General features: G+C 47.7%; 7 protein-coding genes across 7 annotated transcripts; 4 read left to right on the top strand and 3 right to left on the bottom strand.

The window, feature by feature from the left end:
- Positions 1-1,544: 1,544 nt before the first annotated feature.
- On the top strand, positions 1,545-2,499 carry ATNIH1004_009182 (uncharacterized protein; the record flags this gene model as incomplete). Its single annotated transcript, XM_033573780.1, has 3 exons — positions 1,545-1,800; positions 1,880-1,896; positions 1,927-2,499. The coding sequence occupies 3 exons, from the start codon at positions 1,545-1,547 to the stop codon at positions 2,497-2,499; spliced, it is 846 nt and encodes a 281-aa protein (XP_033424332.1).
- A 1,625-nt stretch (positions 2,500-4,124) lies between these two features.
- Positions 4,125-4,541, bottom strand: ATNIH1004_009181 (uncharacterized protein; the record flags this gene model as incomplete). Its single annotated transcript, XM_033573779.1, has 2 exons — positions 4,125-4,374; positions 4,459-4,541. The coding sequence occupies 2 exons, from the start codon at positions 4,539-4,541 to the stop codon at positions 4,125-4,127; spliced, it is 333 nt and encodes a 110-aa protein (XP_033424331.1).
- Positions 4,542-6,452: 1,911 nt separating this feature from the next.
- ATNIH1004_009180 (uncharacterized protein) lies at positions 6,453-7,008 on the top strand (the record flags this gene model as incomplete). The annotated part of the gene is made up of 2 exons (XM_033573778.1): positions 6,453-6,546; positions 6,635-7,008. The coding sequence occupies 2 exons, from the start codon at positions 6,453-6,455 to the stop codon at positions 7,006-7,008; spliced, it is 468 nt and encodes a 155-aa protein (XP_033424330.1).
- Positions 7,009-10,395: 3,387 nt separating this feature from the next.
- Positions 10,396-11,558, bottom strand: ATNIH1004_009179 (alpha/beta hydrolase; the record flags this gene model as incomplete). The annotated part of the gene is made up of 2 exons (XM_033573777.1): positions 10,396-11,262; positions 11,316-11,558. 2 exons carry the CDS (start codon positions 11,556-11,558, stop codon positions 10,396-10,398), a joined length of 1,110 nt encoding a protein of 369 aa, XP_033424329.1.
- Positions 11,559-11,931: 373 nt separating this feature from the next.
- Positions 11,932-13,166, top strand: ATNIH1004_009178 (uncharacterized protein; the record flags this gene model as incomplete). Its single annotated transcript, XM_033573776.1, has 4 exons — positions 11,932-12,233; positions 12,288-12,472; positions 12,540-12,660; positions 12,731-13,166. The coding sequence occupies 4 exons, from the start codon at positions 11,932-11,934 to the stop codon at positions 13,164-13,166; spliced, it is 1,044 nt and encodes a 347-aa protein (XP_033424328.1).
- A 1,910-nt stretch (positions 13,167-15,076) lies between these two features.
- On the bottom strand, positions 15,077-16,972 carry ATNIH1004_009177 (cytochrome P450; the record flags this gene model as incomplete). Its single annotated transcript, XM_033573775.1, has 6 exons — positions 15,077-15,553; positions 15,604-16,333; positions 16,395-16,411; positions 16,469-16,577; positions 16,653-16,773; positions 16,945-16,972. The coding sequence occupies 6 exons, from the start codon at positions 16,970-16,972 to the stop codon at positions 15,077-15,079; spliced, it is 1,482 nt and encodes a 493-aa protein (XP_033424327.1).
- A 988-nt stretch (positions 16,973-17,960) lies between these two features.
- ATNIH1004_009176 (DJ-1/PfpI family protein) lies at positions 17,961-18,668 on the top strand (the record flags this gene model as incomplete). The annotated part of the gene is made up of 1 exon (XM_033573774.1): positions 17,961-18,668. One exon carries the CDS (start codon positions 17,961-17,963, stop codon positions 18,666-18,668), a length of 708 nt encoding a protein of 235 aa, XP_033424326.1.
- Positions 18,669-18,814: the final 146 nt, after the last annotated feature.

Below are 18,814 nucleotides of genomic sequence, written 5' to 3'. Positions count from 1 at the left end.
AACCTTAGTATACTAGTTATGGGACACCTTAATGACGGGGTAACAAGAATAATCACATCAATATATACCCATCAAGAAATTACTCACATCAGTGCTGTTTATTCCCTACTCTTAGGTATTGAACCGATTTGAATCTGTGGGATGGCGAGTCTGATTTTTGATAATTTCGCCCTTGTTACATAGCTTGCTCTGAGGCTACTGTAGTAGAAGTCTCTCACTTATCAAAATGAGGAGAGTTAAAGTCTTTCTCTTCCAGACGGATTACTGTTATGAAATACTAACTTGCTGGATCTAAAACTTCCTCGGCCATAAAATATTACTATCAGATGAATATGTATATATGTATATCTTTGAACGCAGCGGATTTTTCTCTTTTTTTTTCACCTATATGTATACATATAAGAAAGGGGGAGAAGAGAGGGAATGCATGACCAAGAGTCGGTTATCTACAACACAATTCATACTCTAATGAAGTAGTAAGTTTAACAATATATATAGCCCACATTGCGATCCCTTATTGTTGATTTGTTTCTTACTCATTCAATTACCTAGGTATGTGTCGCCTGGCTGGCAAAGCTGCTAGCTGCTCAAAGAAACGACGGGCCTCAGGCCTTCACGTAGTTGGTTTGCCTATTATCCTATTATCACAATAACTCTCAGTCAATTACACATTCCATTTGAACAGCACGGTATGATCATAGAAATTACGCTTGTGTGCTACAACCGTTTAGCTTTTTATTCTTACTATTGCTTTTAGGAAATTTACCTCACCATTCTCTGCTGAAGTGGATTCTACGCTCCGCCGTTCTTCCTCTACCCGCTGCTGCTTGTCGTGAAGTTTAATCTGTTGCTCTTTAACCCCTATTTCTAGTGGTGGAACTGAGGTACTGATTACCCATGTTAAAAAGAGGCGGTCCTGGAACGTGCAGGCCAACCGCTGCAAGATATTATGTGGAAAGACATGCTATTCGGGGGGGAACTCTTTACTGGTCTCGGGGATTTTCGCCAGGTGGCCCCCCAGTCATCCGCGCAGTTTAGGCCCAACTGCGACTCTTAACAGCACTATCCGCATGTTTTGCACTCTGGAATTACATTAACGTATTGTAGCTGACTGTCCCAATTGAACAGGTTGGGGATCTGATGTATGTGAGATGGGTGGATTAGGTAGGAGAAGTATACCCCCCTATAAGACAAGTATAACGCTACACTATCTGCAACACGTTAACACCCTCAACACTAAGGTGGACTTTCTCTTCCTACATAATACGAACCCTGCGTCTTTTGCTGCTATCCAACATATCAACTCTCCACTCTAGGGCAACATTGCCTGCTTCGAAGGCATTTGTCTCTTTTTTTGCCTTTTTATTTTGTTTCATTATTTCATTTATTTTTGTAAGGTACTATGACGGTAACGAACGCCACTCTTCGACAGTATCGACACACAATCCGAAACCATGGTGACAGTTTCATCATGAAAATGCCCAAAGTGGAAATGCACGTACATATCGAACGAACTTCGATGGTCTCTCTCTCAGCGATATGGCATGTCAATTCCCAACCTGGGAAACATACCGGACTCTCCAGGAACTCAAAGGATTATACGAACTTCTCCTTGGCCTGGAGGAAGGGGCGTAGATGGCAGAACGCTCCGATTCTTTGAGCTCTACTACGGCGGTTTCGAGGTATTACGAGATGAGGAGGACTTTTACCGTCTTGCTATGAACTACTTTCAACGCACTGCGGCCATGAACATTCGCTACCGCGAGACATTTTCCGACCCTCAACGTTATACGCGTAGGGGTGTGTCTTGGGAGGCAATGATGAAGGGGTTTTTGAGAGCCTAGGTTGAAGCTGCTCGGGAGCTGACCGTAACGTTAAGACGTTTTCTCTTGGAAAGTATGCTGCTAAAGTTAATGAATATGGAAGGTCGAGTCTCAATGGATCATGTGCATTCTGCGCGACATGTCCCCAAAGTCCGCAATAGAGCATTACGTCGCTGCCCTCCCTTATCGGAACACGATTGTGAGAATCAGGTTGGAGTCACTGGAAACAGATCGTCCGCCACACTTATTCGAATACTTGTTCCGACGGGCTCCAGCAGACGGCTTTAAAATCACCTGCCACTGCGACGTAGGCGACAAGGGCACTCCTCGCAATATCGGTCAGGTCGTTGAGAAACTCGGCGGTACAGGAGCGCATCGGATCGACTATGGCCTACATGCCGTTGATGACTCTGTCCTCCTACAGAGGGTGAAAGATAGGAACCTGGGAATGACGATCTGCCCGTGGGGATACCTATGTTACTCCGGTGAAAGCAACATTATGGACCGGATCCGCGCCCTTTACGATGCGGGGCCAAGATTGTCACCGGAAATGGCCTACCTGGAAGATATCTGGCTGAATCACAGCCTCTATCTGCTTCGTATGCAATGTTGGTTTACAGATAATGATTTTATCCAGCTGCAGCGGTCGATATCTGCTGGGCATTTGTTGTTGTGAAAATGAAAATATTGGAGGTCGAGAGGTTCAGGGAGTTAGCATTAGAGTCGGGACAGGCGGTGTCTGGGGAAATATCAGGATCCGAGGGTAAAGAAGGTGTCGTTACGATCTAGAATTTTTAACTCTCCTGAGGCTCTGCAAGCATACTGCGGTTGCCTGAGTGTTGCTGTTTCGCCTTTGATATCCAATGAGGATGTGTCCATCTAGTTTACTGCTGAATTATCCGATTCCACAGCCCTAGAGAAATTGTTTAGCACATCTCGAGCACTTAATCAGTTTATTTAAGCGAGCTCCTATACAGCTTTGGTAATATAAGAATGGAGGAGCTGCGATGAAATTGTCTACCTTGAAGAGGACACTGAAGAACACCTCCTGAACGGCCATTCAAGTGTTGATTCTTTTAATATTATTTTGGTCTAAACTCTCTACAAATTTTCATGATAATAGAAGAATATAGTCTACAGATCTTTAAAATGTCATATAAACATTTTTCGAGCGTGTTAGTTTTATAAAAGTTAAACTAATTACAGATCAAATCGACGGAAGCAATGTCTCTATCAAGACATGAACAAAACTCCGTCCAGCTGTATTGTCTGGGGTATTATTTAAACTCTCGCATACTATGGCTGTTTTTATCAAAACTTTGGTGCGCCGAAAATAGGAGCCCTAGAAGAAATACAAGAGCAGCTCAGTGTATAGAAAGCAATAGGATACACGGAATCCAGCTATCTTATCACAGGTGCTCGTTCTCGTCCAATATTGCTTGATTAGATATCAAAGTAAAACGTAGAGCCAGTGAGAAAAACCAACACTAAATTCGTCTCCATTTGGTACTCGTACAACGCTTAAACATACAGCGTCTGACCAGAGTTGTTGGAATTAGATGGGAGATGTATTTAGCTACAGAGGAGGCCATTTTCGGCGTCGCTTTGATCATGAGTTGAAATGAGACGCTCGCTGGGGTTGAGCGCCTACACCAAGGGAACGGTGGTGTGAAGCACATGGTAGGACATTAAAGCAGCCGCTTGCCGTTGGGAGGTGCAGTTGGAAATGCAGCTGTAAATTGCCCTAATAGCAGTCATTTTCAGCGTCAATTTCACAGGTCATCACACTCTATTTGTAAATAAGACCTTCAGACAGGTCAGTGATAGTCTAATTCTATGGCTTGATAAATAATGTGGGGACTGAAAATCTATGTCAATGATTTTTATTCAAGTTTCAACTTCAAACATGCTGAATCAGGCATTCTCCTGCAGAAATTCAACAACAGCTGCCGTCGGCGTCAGTGAGATTTGATAGGTAAGGGATACAGAGCTTACCCCGCCTAAATTCCATGGGCCGTTCTTGAATAATCCAATGTCCACAGTCCATGTTCACAATACGAGAAAGCGGGAAAAAGGAGGAAATAATTGGGAGCGAGACCTCCGGTATGTATTGGCTCCGGAGTGCTCGAAGGAATAGCGTAGGTTTCTGAAAAGCCACAGGCATATTCTTGTGCGGGAACTCGCCCAATGGGCCGATGGCTTTTTCCAATATATCTAAAGGAACACGGCTTTTCAATTGCAATGAATTGCGATCCTGAATAAAATTGCTGAGGAGCCATAGTCTCACAGCCAAGGACTAGCCTATGCAATTAGAACAAAGCCTCGTGTAAATAGGAGAAGAAATGGAGAACGTGCCTCCGCGTAGTTCCGCAAAATCATATCTGCCTCAAGATGCGTCTTGACCTGAGCATTCTTGATCTCAGCCATTCCTTTCAGATATCTTGGGAAATCCTCGGACAATGGCAGGTGTACCGGTCCATTATCAACGGCAATGACTTTGGATATCAAATCTGGTAAATGCAGAGCAAGAGTTAAAGCGGTTTTCGCGCCCCTATGCTGATGTATTAGTTGAATGCTAATTTCCCAATACAAGGGCATAATATTACATAGAATGACCAATTAATATCGGTCTCACGAGTCGATGACTCCTGACAAAGAGCTCAACGTCCAGAGCCATCTCCATATAGTTGTGTGTTGGATGGTGGGCTGAATCGCCATGGTTCCGAAGATCCTACTAATTGTCAATTCAATACAACGGATGGACAAATATCATACCAGGCAAAACACCTGTCGCGACAAATCTTGTGCCAAAAATCTTCATGGAAAATTAATCAGCAATTGCAAACAGCACTGCAAAATATGGTCAAGGAAATCGACACATACTTGCTTACTCGCCGATTTTCTCGCTTCGATCCTAGGAACCCATGCAACAAGATCACGGGAGACCTATTTGCTGGATCCAGCTGTCTACTACCGGCGTGTTGAGGGCGGTGTAATTCAAATGCTAGTGGTACCCTTGTAGCACGGAGTTGTGTTGCAGAGGTATGCATATGGGATAAATACTTCTGTGTATGTCTCGCAGCCATGGTGACATAATGTCAAGACCGAACCATTCGACTAACTAAAAATGCGGGCTCTTAGTGAGCCATAATCGTGAGTCATATAGGGAGTTTCAACATATAACTTGTGGATGCAAAGACGAGGGAATTAAAGAGAGCTCTAAGATTAAATAAATGGCACTCCGCAGATAGCGGCGAATACCATCTATAATTCAACAGTAGAATGACTGAATGGAACCGACAGCATGGTGTTGTGAAGTGTAAATCAATACAGGGGGGTGAGCTTCGGACTTGAGCGCTATCGCGGTGCGTTCGTTCGGGTTAGCTTCTATTAGGGCTTGGCAAAATATCTATATTTAGCGTCCATTTGCCAACACTTCTGCCACTCACTCAGCACTTGCATCCACGCACCACCATGGCACCAACTCAGGACCGCAGCAAGCCCAGCAACTATATCCTCAGTCGCCTACTTATGTTAACAGTTTCACATGTTGTCCACTGCGCTGCAGTTTCAGAAGGGAGCGAAAATGGCTCCCTCACGAGGTTCCAAAAATAAATAGCAGCTTTCCATCCTACTTCTTTCTATAGGTATACCACAACCATACTTGAGACCCTGATCTTCCAGAGGAACCCTTCTTTGAGATAATATCTCAACAACTCTTTGTCCTGCCACCCGTTAGTAGAGGAATAACGTTAAATGTACTTTTGCACTTACCAAATCTTGTGGTGGAACAATATCCCTAATCCAAGTTTTGTACAAATTTCGTGCCTAACTTCTGGCCTCGATTGAGCTGCATGCTGATATGTTTTCTCTGCGAATATCTCTCACACGCGGTGATACTGGCCAGGCTACAGCAGAATACTAGAATTATCTTCTTCCAATGTTACTATTCCGACTCCGCTGATCCATCTCCCGCTTCCTACAACTCGCATTTGACCGTCATACATCTTGTCCAGAACAGGGATTACCGCTCCGCGGTGCTCCATCTTCACTTTCTTTTTTTGTCTAGATAGTTGCTTACGCAAGTCTCACATGGCCATTATACCATTGCCAGGCTCCTATATGCTCCAGCATGTTCAGGATAGCCACTTCAGTCTGTTGGGACATTCCAATTTCAAGCACCTGTAGCAACATTGATCTATCAAACTATTGGTTGCCGCCGGCGGCCGTGATTGCTTCAGGATTGTCCCCTTGAAATACCTAAAGGATTCTTATGTGTACGTCCCTGGGAGCGCCATCCAGATATCTGCTGAGCGGATGAATGGTACGCGCAGCATGGAGAGTTAAGTCCATGATGGAGTCCGTTTCCGCACACAAGGGCCCTGGTGTGGATTGGCTGGACAAAATAATACTCTCGAGGAACACTAGTATTTTGTCTCTGCGGATCTCTTCCGTCTGAGGTGGGGAAGAATTACCATCAGTCTGCGTTTGCCTGGCGGGAGTAATTAGAACAGACTTGACGGACTGGCGCCCTGAGTTTCCTCTGGGCCGAGTCGGTGCGGATGATTCTCGGCGTCCCAAGTGCGGATTTTGTACGAGTCCCATCCCAACCCATGAGTAACACGGATAATGAAGGAGAGGCTGTTCTCCAGACGGGTGATCCCGGACTACCGCGTCGAAACGGCTGCGCGAGCCCTTGGCCGGCCCAACTCCATCCCCGCAGGTAGTGCTGCAATTGCTCGAACTTCTGGAATCGTCGAACTCATCCCTATCCCGACTGCCATTACCACACCGATATTTGCTACCCCGAGGAACCGGCCATAGAGTGCAGAGTCTTTCTGTACCACAAGTCGCGTCTGTTTTGGACTTTCCGGGAACCTACCCTGGGGTGTCAGGCCTGGAGGATCCGTGTTACTGGCTCACCTCCGATCTCCGGATTAAGGAGGGCCGTATCACCACACGCGGCTGTGCCCTAGCCGAGGGTTACCCTGTGAAGATGCCACAGCCTGCGCAATATACCAAGGCTATGTTCCTTCTCAGCCTTCGCGATATTGCCAGGCAGGCCACATACACCCACTGGGAGGTGGCGCTGAACTATCTGCTGGGCGACGTGATGGAGGGCGAGGAGAACCAGCTCTCCGGTTCGAGGATCTCGGAGGGCCGTTCCGCAAGTACGTGGGACTGAATTAGGGTGAGGAGAACGGCAGGCAGAAGGATGATGTCAGGGATTCAGAGATAAGTATCTACTCTACGTCGACATGAAAAGCCAGAATGAGCTGCCGCCTCACAAGGACCGCTTGATTGCGGTCAACACCAAACCACTGACGGCGTCTCCGTGAGTGGGGGATTCCATTTGACCTGCTCCGGCTGGAGCCGTGAGGTGGTCATAGATCGATGGGCGGGACAACTAAACTCACCTTGAATCCGTCTTTCGGTGGTTTGCTCCCAGCTCCGTATGTTGTCTTTGCCTTTTATACTTGAGCTTATTTTTTTCAGTTGTTGGTTTGCTTCTCTTCCGTGGTTATGCTGGATCTGAGAACCATACGTCCAAATTGCCTATAGAGCTTTTCAGAGTCGCCTTCGTGTTGTTGCCTATTCCATTGCTTGCTATGCACCCATCACTCTCTGCTTACACAAGCTCCCATTCCAACCAGCATAGTTCAGGTTGCTTTCTTTGTTTTGCCAGCTTCTATGGACTGGGGATGTAGAATCAATGTGATTCAAGGTCTCGTTCCATTCTTTGTCCATCAGTTTCCTATTCGTCTGGGACACGTTGCCACGAGGAAAGAACATTCAGGAATAATCAAGCTGGCAGGTCTCTCATCCCATGCCATGAATGATCTAGCCCAGGAATCAGCCGACTAAGCTAGCGTTATGGACCTGGATTGTAATGAGACTCATAGTGTAACCAGCCTGGATTACTTTCACTGCTTCGGTCCTGCGTGAGATATCTTTAGCACCCACCGCCATTCCATGCTTCATATCTTCTTTGTTCGTGCAGGTTACAAAAAGCAAGGCGGGATTAATAATGCTCTAAATGCACCTCTAATTATTGCCTTTGATTGCCTTTTTAAGCAATACAAGGTAGAGGTGTGCTCTTGATAAACACGTCCTATATATGTGAGAAAGACATAACGATTGTTCTGCTGCCCGCTATTGCACTTGATAGCAAAGTCTCAACATTCATTATATTGAATGCGATATGGCCGCCAAGTGTGTCTCGCTGCGCTTGAGCAGGGAAATTCCCTGCAACATCTATCCTAAAAATCCACCTTCTGTCATATCCAATACCTAGCTTCTTTACCCTTCCCTAAATCTATACTCATACAAGCACCCCTTGTCCTCTCACACCATCTGTCCGGTCTCCCATAAAGGAATACCTCGCACCGATGCTTTTGGTAGTAGTCACTGAGCAGCTTATTTGATATCCTACGGAATACCGCTCGCTTGCGAGAGATACGGGGTACAGCGCGGTTGAACATGCAATTATCGGGGCCGTCGCCGTCTGCAGTCGTTCCTTGCACCGAGAGACAGAGGTATGAGCGAATAAGAAGTAGCCCAATCTGGTATTGTATCTCCTAAGTTGGCCACCAATGAAGGACATCAACCTCGCCATTTCTCCTCCCATCTGGCTCAAGGCCGGTCAAGTATGCTATTGTCCAGGCACTCCTGGGGCAACTTTGATACTCTGCGGAAAAATTCTTAATGGAAACTGCAAATGGGGCTGTACAGGTCGATTTTGCGCCGGTCAATATTGTAAGTAGTAGGCGCCTACACTGGCCTGGCTATTCTGAGCCGAAAAGTTGACATCTCGCATAACATTGGCTTCCCTATAGCCCACCTGAGCTTATTCTTATTCTGGATATTAACCTGGGTAATTTGCCATTCGTTAAACCTGAGACTTGGCAGCCTTGAAGGCAATCTGTGGCCCTCGGTCAACAGCGAAAAGAGCCACTGGGACGCGAACGACGTGAGAGAACTACTCGAGACTTTGTCAAAACAAGGGGTAAATCAACACTCTCTGCCCTCGTCGAAGGCGCTGTCGGAGCAGTCAACAAGCTACCTTAGAGGGTATTGGGGTCAGTCCAATTGGGATGAATTACTATTGTAACTACTAATTGCAGGACTGGATAATTTGTCGTTTGTGACCTGCATGATGTTTTTCACGTTGCTTAATAATTCTTTCGAATTCTGGGTTTGCCTGATTGGGCATAAAGGAGGCCGCTAATCGTCCAACTGCCATCTTCCTCTGTCTCCTTATCCTGATTTGCACCTTCATCCACATCATCTTGTCCGAGGCTTCCATCCACTGTTGACGTCCGTACAGTACGCGCCGCCATGCGGAGTATCTATCCTAATCCAGCCACTATCCTGTTATGATACCGCCACAATCACCCAGCTAATGCATGTTTACTAGATGCATAAGAATATGTATTCCTGTATTGCATGAATGCTGACACGCACAAAGTCGAATACTAATAGACGATGTAGATGGTACCAGAATACCGCGAGCAAATATGCAGGTTCTGTCAACTCCGAAGACATGTATGTTTAGGTGCTGTCCATTATCCACACCGCAGGGCTTGTCAATTGCTAGTTGTCATCTATGATTCTGTGTTCGATATATCCACGTGATCTGCACCGTTGTCGCGTTTTGCTGGAGCCCCGTGATGCCTAGTCCGACGACATCGACATACAAGAGTAGCCGCTGTGTTGATTGGAACTCTCTTTTGGTCTTGACAGGTTAGTCGGGATGCCACTCTCGTCGCTAATGATCCCTCGCAATACGAGGAATATATGGACTAAAAATATAGAGGTCCGACATGGGCATCTCCACATCAACTCAAAGACTATTCTGTGGGCCATTCGAGGGCCATGAGTGAAGCCGCATTTAAGTTGCTGGTTCCTTGACTAAGTCAGTGCCCAGTAGCCTGAATGTGGATTAGAGCCGTCCTCATGAGACCTCTAGTACTTCGAGATACGTCCCAGCCTCACTTGTGTAGAGTTTCATAGCCAAGCTTGGCGTTGCATAGTCTCAACGTCCAATACGTACACAACTGTCGCGTTCCGGAGGTTCTTCCTTCCGCCAATATCCTGCGTGGGCCACTCTCGTATCCAGTTATCCTTCGTGGGTCGCCCCGCCCACTCTTTCGCTTTCATTCCATGAGGGAATAGAGGAGATTATAACAAAGTTTGGTTGCAGAGGACCCACCGTCGCACTGTTTTCCATACAACAAGAAGAAACAGTCCAGCGCCGAGACTGTGGCGCTGCCAACGCCAATGGGATCCGCCCCGTCGAATTGACTTTCAGAATGTCTCATCCCTGTTCTACATTGTGTCCCCCATCTATTCAGAAACTAATTAACAACCGATTTTAGGTCTGGGATTTTTTTCTTCGGTGTTGGGGATATACACGAAAGACGTGCGCAGGGTGAAACCGAGCACGATGGGCCATGCTATTAGGAACATCTAAAATTCTTCTAACCTGAGGATTATATAGCCCGAAATGAACAAAATATGCTTCACGCTCCAGCCATGCAACAAAGCCCGCCCATAGAACTTGTATATTACTTCAATGCTTCTCGATCCACCTCTGGATCAGACCCGCCACTTCGTCGCTGTTCTTCTCCAGAAAGACCATGTGGCCATTACCATGGATACCGAGCTCTCCTAGCTCCAGATGCTCGACGTTCACGCCCGCCTGTTGCAGGAAGCGGACCGTACACCAGTCGTAGGGTGCATGATAGGAGGACTCGGTAGTCAACACCGCCACGGGCACCTTCTGCAGGTTGGTGAGTTTGCGGGGCGCCGGGTCGTCGGCTTGCAGAACGCAGGTGCGGTTATCCGGCGAATCGCTGGGTAACGTCTTCAACACAAAGTCGGTTTCGGGATTGGAGACCGGAGGAGAGTAGGTGATAGGGATGTCGGACAGGCCATACGCCAGCGCGGTGCGGTTGACGCTGACCCCGCTAAAGGGCGGCCCTGACGGTTCCAGCGACATGATGGCATGCACGAGATGGGGCCGCACATCAGTGAGGATCCAGGGCATGATGCCACCCTGCGAGTGCGAGAACAAGATCACTTTTTTACCGATGAGGTCGAGCAAGGCCGCCCCGGCGCGCTGCACGGAGGTCTGCTGGCCAACTGCCGAGCCGAAGAAGTCGACAGTCGAGGCGTAGTAGGTGTCAAAGATCCGGTCCCCCATGACCCCGGCGCCGGGCCACTGCGTGTGCAGCGCTGCCTGGGGCCATTGCATGTACCGTTTGGGCGCCGTGAACAGCTGCTGCAGATTTTCTGCGCTGTAGGTCTTCATAATGCCATTGTCAGGCAGCCGAGGACTGCGGCCTCGGAAGGTCTGGTCCAGCAGGTAGCATTCATACCCCTGTTCGAGGAAGTACGAGGCCCATCCGCGACCGCCGTCGGGTTTATTGAGCCAGTTCTACAAGCTGGTCAGTGGTCGCTCGCAAGATCGGATACTAGGAATCAGCATACGGTACCGGTCTGCGCCTGGCCATGGATAAACACGACCGGGTGTGGCTTTGATACTCCCCCGGAGGGCGTTAGCTTCTCCACGTACATCTGATCGGAGAATAAATGATCGCCGTCTGCATTTTGCACGTATTGGCCTCCCACGTAGAGGTACTCTCGGTGATAGGTGATCTCTGCGGAAGATGCGAGGGGGGAAGTGACACTCGCTAGGGCGATCAGCCCCGTCAGTATATTTTTGGACCACATTTATTTTATTTTTTGCTGGCTAAGCTTGTAATATTAGGGATGCGAAAGGAATGGACAGGGATCAGAACTGGGACTCAATTCTCGAAAAGTCCCTAAAGCTCGGTCCGACTGTCGTGCCGATGCAACAATGTACACAAAGACGCAGGCAATCGAAGTGTATCTCCACTGGACAGCCGATCGTCATATCTGGACACGAGGGTTCCATGGAACTGGAGCCCACTAACCTAATTGTTAGCGGATGGGGCAAATGTATACTATGTAGAGTCGTCGTAGCGCGAATCCTTCCCAAAAAAAAAAAAAAAAAAAAGGCCTTTTATTATCCCCTCGTCCTTCCTTGCCGCACGGCCGAAATGGTTTCTGTCCGTTTACCACCATGGTGCAAGCGACACTGGCCCTACTCTGGGCCTTTACCTGGGTGACGGTGGCGCTGATCGCGACGCGCCTGCTATTGCGCAAGGTACGCCGCAAGGCCTTCGTTGCCGGGGACTACCTGTCCATGGCGGCCATCCTGTGTGCGCTGATTCGACTGGCGCTGGTGCATGTTATCATACTCTGGGGGACGAATAACATGGCACCGAAGATGCGCTCGGAGTATCCCTTCACGGCGCAGGAGATCTACCAGCGTGAGATCGGCAGCAAGCTTACCCTAGTCAATCGGATCTTCTACAACTCCTAGTATGGATCCCATTCCTCTCTAAAGCACAGGGCAAACAAAACTGACTCGCGGAGTCTCTGGCTGCAAAAGCTCGTCCTGCTCGATACGTACCGACTCTTGATTCGGAACCTTCCTTGGGAGCGTCCGACCTTGCTGGTGTATATGGGGCTCTTTGCAGCCACTTATGTGACCGTCCAGGTGGTGACCTTCACCGAATGTGATCCCTTCAATCACTACTGGCAGGTACTGCCCGATCCCGGTGCGTCGGAGGCTTTCCATTCATCTTCTCCTCCATAAATAACATGTTGCTGATCCAACTCAAATAGGTACCTGCAGTCGGGCCCAGCTGCAGTTAATTGTGGTGGGCGTCTTGAACGTTGTCACCGATGCTATGCTAATTGCACTACCCCTACCGGTTCTGATCATGGTCAAACGCAGTATGATGGAGTAAGTCGATTACAGTCCATCCTGTTCGGGCCTACATAGCATACTGATGGTCTCTCTCTCTGCGTGGCAGAAAACTACAGTTGACTGCGCTGTTTGCCATTGGCTTCTTTATCGTCGCCATCACCATCATCCGCCTCCCACAAAACGCCCAAAATTCCACCAAACAGGTCAACCGCACTACCTGGGCCTCCGTCGAGCTGCTGGCTGCCGCCATCGTGGCAAATGCGCCCGTGCTATACGGCTTCTATCATGGACACCGTGAGGAGTCACGATCCAGAGCAACTGCGACTTCGTCAGGCCCGCACTCGTCGCGGGACCGCGCGCTGGTGTCGCATGATCAACCCTGGGAAATGAACAGGGTCAGCCATTCGCGGCAGCCGTCAATGCTGGGCTCCAAGCTGGCAGCACGACCGGCGCACACCTACACCGAGATCAATGGCGAGTGCGGTGCAAGTGTGAACACACGGAATTCATGGGAGATGACGCGAGAAAATCACGGACGATAATACATAATCATCAAAGTATAGATAATAATGCAACCATGGCCGGGAGCGACTTGTGGTGAGCGGAGTGAGTCTTCGATCAAGGAGTATCCAACAAGCTTTTTTCGCCTCCATACGGCACACAACGACTCAAGGAACCAGTACCATCCTCGTAAAACCTCCTCTTGAGATTCGTAATCCAATATACTTGAATAGAACCCTGGCTTCGTCCTGGATATTGATCAGAGAATAGTCTTGTCACATCCGACCATGGTAGTCTCCGGTCACTTCTTAACTCTACTAAAAGACCCTCCTCTGATAGACATGGCATACCATTCCTAGAGTTCTGTTGTGGTACATCGCTGCCATCCGGAGCTTTTGCGGCTTTATAGGGCTGACTCCACGAGGGGGCATTCCACACGTATCTGCCTTCGGCATCCCATGTCATGGGGGATGGTACTTTCAGGGTTAGAAATATATTGTGGTAGTGCCTCTTGAAGTAGCCATGAAAGAAACTGTAAACGGTTATCAGTAGGTAGAGATAAAAGGTAACAGCAAAGGGTGGTATAAAAACCTTTACTTAGCTAAGGCATAGCTGCAAGTCGAGGCTAATTACTGCCATCTCCGTGGTTGCGTTTCCTTTGTACTTCAGGGCAAATCACTTTGGTTCCATAACATTATTCGTGAGGCCCAGTTGTTAACTGTATCCGTAACAACGAGAAGGCTTGAGTATGTAGAGCGAGCCAATCTGGCTAATTAGTCCTTCGCGGGAACCCAAGTCAATATGATAAGGTGTGATTTATGGTATAAAAGGGACTCGGGATATAGACAAGCTGCCATTTAGCAAACAGATCCAGCGCTGTCGCTTAAATATAAAATTTAGGGCGTCTTGCTGGCTTCCAAGGGATCCTTATAACTACAAAAGGATTGGATCAATAGGAATGCTGTTTGGTTTGTCTGAAAATATAAAGAACTCTTCCAGGCTATTATACTATTTAAAGGCAAAGTATTCTCTACAGTACCCTGGATGGAAGACGGCGAAGTAATAGAGCCATCCTCGACATCCCGGAGATTACCAAAGAATCTGGGCATGGAACTTGCGAACTGTTATGTACTTGCGCTCGTGTAGGGGAGGTGGAGTTATCAACACACGATTTGCCAGACATTAACGCCGATTTCTCTTAGCGTGGCCGGAGCTCAGTGGTTTGCTTGGTCCAGCATTGCTATACACACACCTTAGCTGGTGGCTGTGTAGGGAGAGAGTACTACTGTTGTTTGCCTCGTTCGAGGGCTTTTAAAACATGTTCATGATAGAGACAAGGGTTGGGTATTAGGGGGATTCAAGGAACTGCGTGAGAGGAATGAATCGATGCAGGGGCTCCATGGTTTAAAGGTGTTAATGTGAAAAGTGGCGGCACTTATTCTGCTGAAGACAGCAAGTAACCGGTGAGGGAGAATGAAATAGGGATGTTATGTATTTTGTAGATATGAGGTAAATTTCTGTAATGGTACCAATACTAGATATTTCATCAGCATCCTTATACCGTTATCCATACTCTAATCTCCCAACTAAAAAAACACTATATAAAAATTTAGAGATTAGTGAACACAGCAGTTATCCAAGCTAACCGTCTCTGCTGTTTTTACTTTATCCAGGAAGGCTGGAAGCTAGAAAAAACAGGTCTAGTTTCCATTTAACTTACTTACACCATATACTTATATCCTTTCCTCTCGTCTCGCTGCCCTTGCTGATGTGTCCCTCCTAAAAATTAAATATATATATATATATATATATAGTGTAACGCTAGCAAATTATCTTAATAAAATACACACATGATTGTACTAAGATTGGATATAAATTAGGCTTGGTGCAATTTAACTGACTCTGCCTTAACATATCTATTTACGCGCTGTAAAACGTGGATCTTGACTTCCTATGCCTGTAGAATCCATCGCAAATTCACCTGGGCGGGATCGTGGACCTGGAGGGTCAACTTGGGATTAGAATCGTTCATTATGGCCTTCAGCCTCTTGCAGGAATCCTCTATGCTGCCCGACCCGGCTGTCATAGGCTCACATCGCGATAATCGAAAGAGCGTTGCGATTGTTGATACAAACTCTACTTGGGACATCTTCATTCCAGGGCAAACTCTTGGGCCACCAGACCATGGCAGGAATGCCCCTTTCATAGGGGTGATCATCTGACCGTTGGCATCGATCCATCTCGAGGGATTAAATTCCAGAAAATCAGGGCCCCATATGTCGACATCAGCATGCAGACTTTGGGATGAGACAAACACATCCATGGGTGGAAGTAGCAGATGGGTTCTGGTATCGTCTGCAAGTTGCTGAGGCCCGGCGACGGATCGTGTAGCGTGCGCTACAGGGGTGAAAAGACGGAGGGTTTCAAACTATAATCTAGTGTCAACGAATGAAACAAACGAGCAGGCACTCATCTTACCATTAGAGCCAGTGTGCGCGTGCACTTTGGGAAACTCTCCTCGTACTGCCAGGTGGAGGCATCAGAATCAAGGCCCAGAAGTTCTTCGCGCAACCAATCCTGCCATTTAGGGTATGCCGCCAACAGCATAACAGCGTAGCCCATCGTATTTGCAGTGGTGTCAAACCCTGCAGCGCTGAACACAAAAAGATTCCCACTGATCTCATCATCCGTCAAAGAAAGCCCAGATGACCCCGCGCTCTTTCTGTCGTCGGAGAACCGCACAAGCATACTGAGCAAGTTACTGTGAGTCTCAGACCCTTCCTTGGCTGCTTTTCGCTCTTCATCCAGTACCTGCTTTGTATATTCTGGCATTTTCTCTTTACACTTCCCAAGAAGTTGCCAACAGGCAGGCATGAACCACATCTTCATCAGCTTGGTCGGCACAATGGCAGCCTCCAAGAACATATCTGCCACCAATCCAATTGTGTTGAAGTAGGCGCCTCTTCCACTTCCATCTTTCCAGCCCTGGGCAAGCTCTTGAACGTCAGGACGCCAGGGGGCATGTTGTCCGTAGCCAGCAGCGCCGATAACGTTGATGGCCAGACATCGAAGGCCACTTAATGTTTGATTACCGGGATGCTTGAGCAGATAGTCTATCATGACTTGTGCCTGCTGACAACTTTCGTTCCATACTGTTTCGCTGATACGTTCATTCAGGTTGGGAGCAACGATTCTTCGCTGACGTTGCCTATGACGCTTACTCAGTTACAGTATAGGCTTGAATGGGCTGCAATATACGAGTTACCTACCAGTCATCACCATTGGACTGCTTTCGATTAGCACGATAGCTATGCTACATTCTTGTCTCGATGGAATAGCTCACCTGAAGAACGTTAGATCCAAAAATTCCAACCACTCGCGCTACCACAGCAGGCTGCACGAAATCTTTTCTTCTCTGCAATATCGTAGTCCCAAGGGCAGGCTCAGCCACCCTATGCCGGCGAACCCAAATGAGCAAAATTACCGCTATACTTGATAATAAGGACATGTGAAAGAGAACGACATACCATAATGAGCACTCATCAAGAGTAACCAGTACGAATGTCTTTCCTAGACGACGATGGATTTCCCCTTTCTTGCGGAATTCCCACCCGTGCGTCGCCAAGTTAATCCGCTCGTAAATCCATCCTGGAAGATGCGTTCTCAAATGCGGTTGCAGGAGAGGCGCCAGCACTATCCACGCCGGGTTTTTTGAGGGAACTGGAGAAATATAGACGGGAAACCCGGTAAGGCGACCGTGGATGTAATGCCTGAGAAATGAAATTAATTTTAAAAGAAAATAGGGGATTACTATCGCACCCGCCAGGTGCGATAACTTCAGTGCCATTGTGGAGGGAGTTCCAGTTGCAAATTTTTTTAAGCTTGAAAGTGAGCACAACCAGAGACAAATTCTAATGCTCATATAAATATTTTTAAGCACCTGGTCTTTACAATACAACGAAATAGCTAGGCAGCATTCTCGCTTACTACACTAACATGATTAGTTAGCCTATTATATAGGTTCTCCGGGTTCAGCCCCTGACAGCTAATATAATTTGGTGCCAGCCCTTAATAATAGTTTGGGGGAGGCGCAGCGATGAGCGCTCCGTGGACGTAAATTGTTGTCAGAATTATTGGTGTAATTCTATGTAGGCTTGAATATTCTCTGAGTTCGTTGTGATGTGTGTTGACATTACCCCTCTTTTTCTGGAGACACGGCTGATATAGCTACGTCACTTTATTACTTCACATAATGTCCCACTATGGACTAGCTTTATTCTGACAATTGTCCACACCCATTTTACCGTCGAATCCGATTTCAGCTCATTTTTATGGTTGAACTCGTCCAGAGCTTGACCAATCTGCTTGGGTAAGCTGGACTATCGGGGCTTGTCGGTGACGTGATGTTGTACACGAGGCTAGGACAGCACTGTGCGAACCGGGCAGTGCTGTAGTACTTAGGCGGGTTCTGGGGGATTCTCCGGTCGTTCTAAGAAGGGCCCCGGGACCTTTTGCTCGTAGGGCTACCGGTACACTAGACATTGACGCGCTTGCAGGAAATCAGCAAAAATAGGAGTGGGGATGCTGGCTTTGTTGGTTTGACATCAGCACCCCTGGAACGGCTTGCGAAGGCTGTCCGTGCCATAGTTGGGCCGGGCACGGAATAATGTTGAATGGCCGTTCCGTGGTGCTGTCAGTTCACACCGACAGTAACTATATAATTTCAAGGAAAACGCTGCTGCAGTTCCAATTTATCACAACATCCTTTATTCATTTATTTTTTTCTTTTCTTTTTCAAGACCGTTACAGATCTTCCTGCGTACTTTCTGCACAACATGGCACCCATCCACTTCGGCTGCCTGCTATTCGACTATCAAGCAATTGATGTCATAGGGCCATGCGACTTGCTTAACTCTGCCACCAAACATCTCATGACTGCAATGAATTTCTTTAGTCCAGTCGACGAGGAAACCATTGCACGAGCACCCGAGTTCGTGTTTCACCATGTCGGGGAAACCCTGGAGCCGGTCGCTCTACTTACAAGTGCTGTAACGCTTATGCCGACCACCACGGTCGATGACTGTCCAGAGCTGGACTGTCTCTTGGTTGGCGGGCCCAACCCGGCCAAGTTTAAAGTACCGCTGAAGTATATCGAGTTCATTCGCCGTCATGTTGCTGCCGGAAAACTACTTTTCGCAACCTGCACTGGGGCCGCAGTCGTTGCGGCCACTGGAGTTCTGGATGGGAAAATGGCTACAGTCAATAACCTAGAGTATGATTGGGTCACAAAACAGTATCCCAAAGTCAAATGGACAAAGGATAAGAAGTGGATTGTTGCTGGAAATATCTGGACAGGTAGTGGGGCGGTTGCTGGAATGGATATGTTCGCCCACTGGCTGGAAGAGAATTTTGGTTTGGACGTTCTCATACAAGCATCAAGGGCGCTGGACTATGAACCCCGTGACAGTGATGGACTATTCAATGTGCTGCCACAACGGTATGACTCGACAGGGAAGGAAATCTCCACGCACGTATTTCCATAATTGTGGCGTGGGTCAATATTTGAGCCAGGTCGAGTTCTTGTTGAGAGACGAATCTTAAATTTATACATGAGCTTAATGCCCAGGTCCACGAGCGAGAGCTTGAGGCCTGGAGGATATATGTACAGCCCTGGTGTCAGGCCTAGGCC

The sequence above is a fragment of the Aspergillus tanneri genome, assembly GCF_003426965.1.
Source record: "Aspergillus tanneri strain NIH1004 chromosome Unknown AapTan_6_pilon_pilon_pilon, whole genome shotgun sequence".
Lineage (NCBI taxonomy): Eukaryota > Fungi > Ascomycota > Eurotiomycetes > Eurotiales > Aspergillaceae > Aspergillus > Aspergillus tanneri.
The sequence above is the reverse complement of the archived record's forward strand: the minus strand, read 5'-3'. Positions and strand labels throughout refer to the sequence as shown.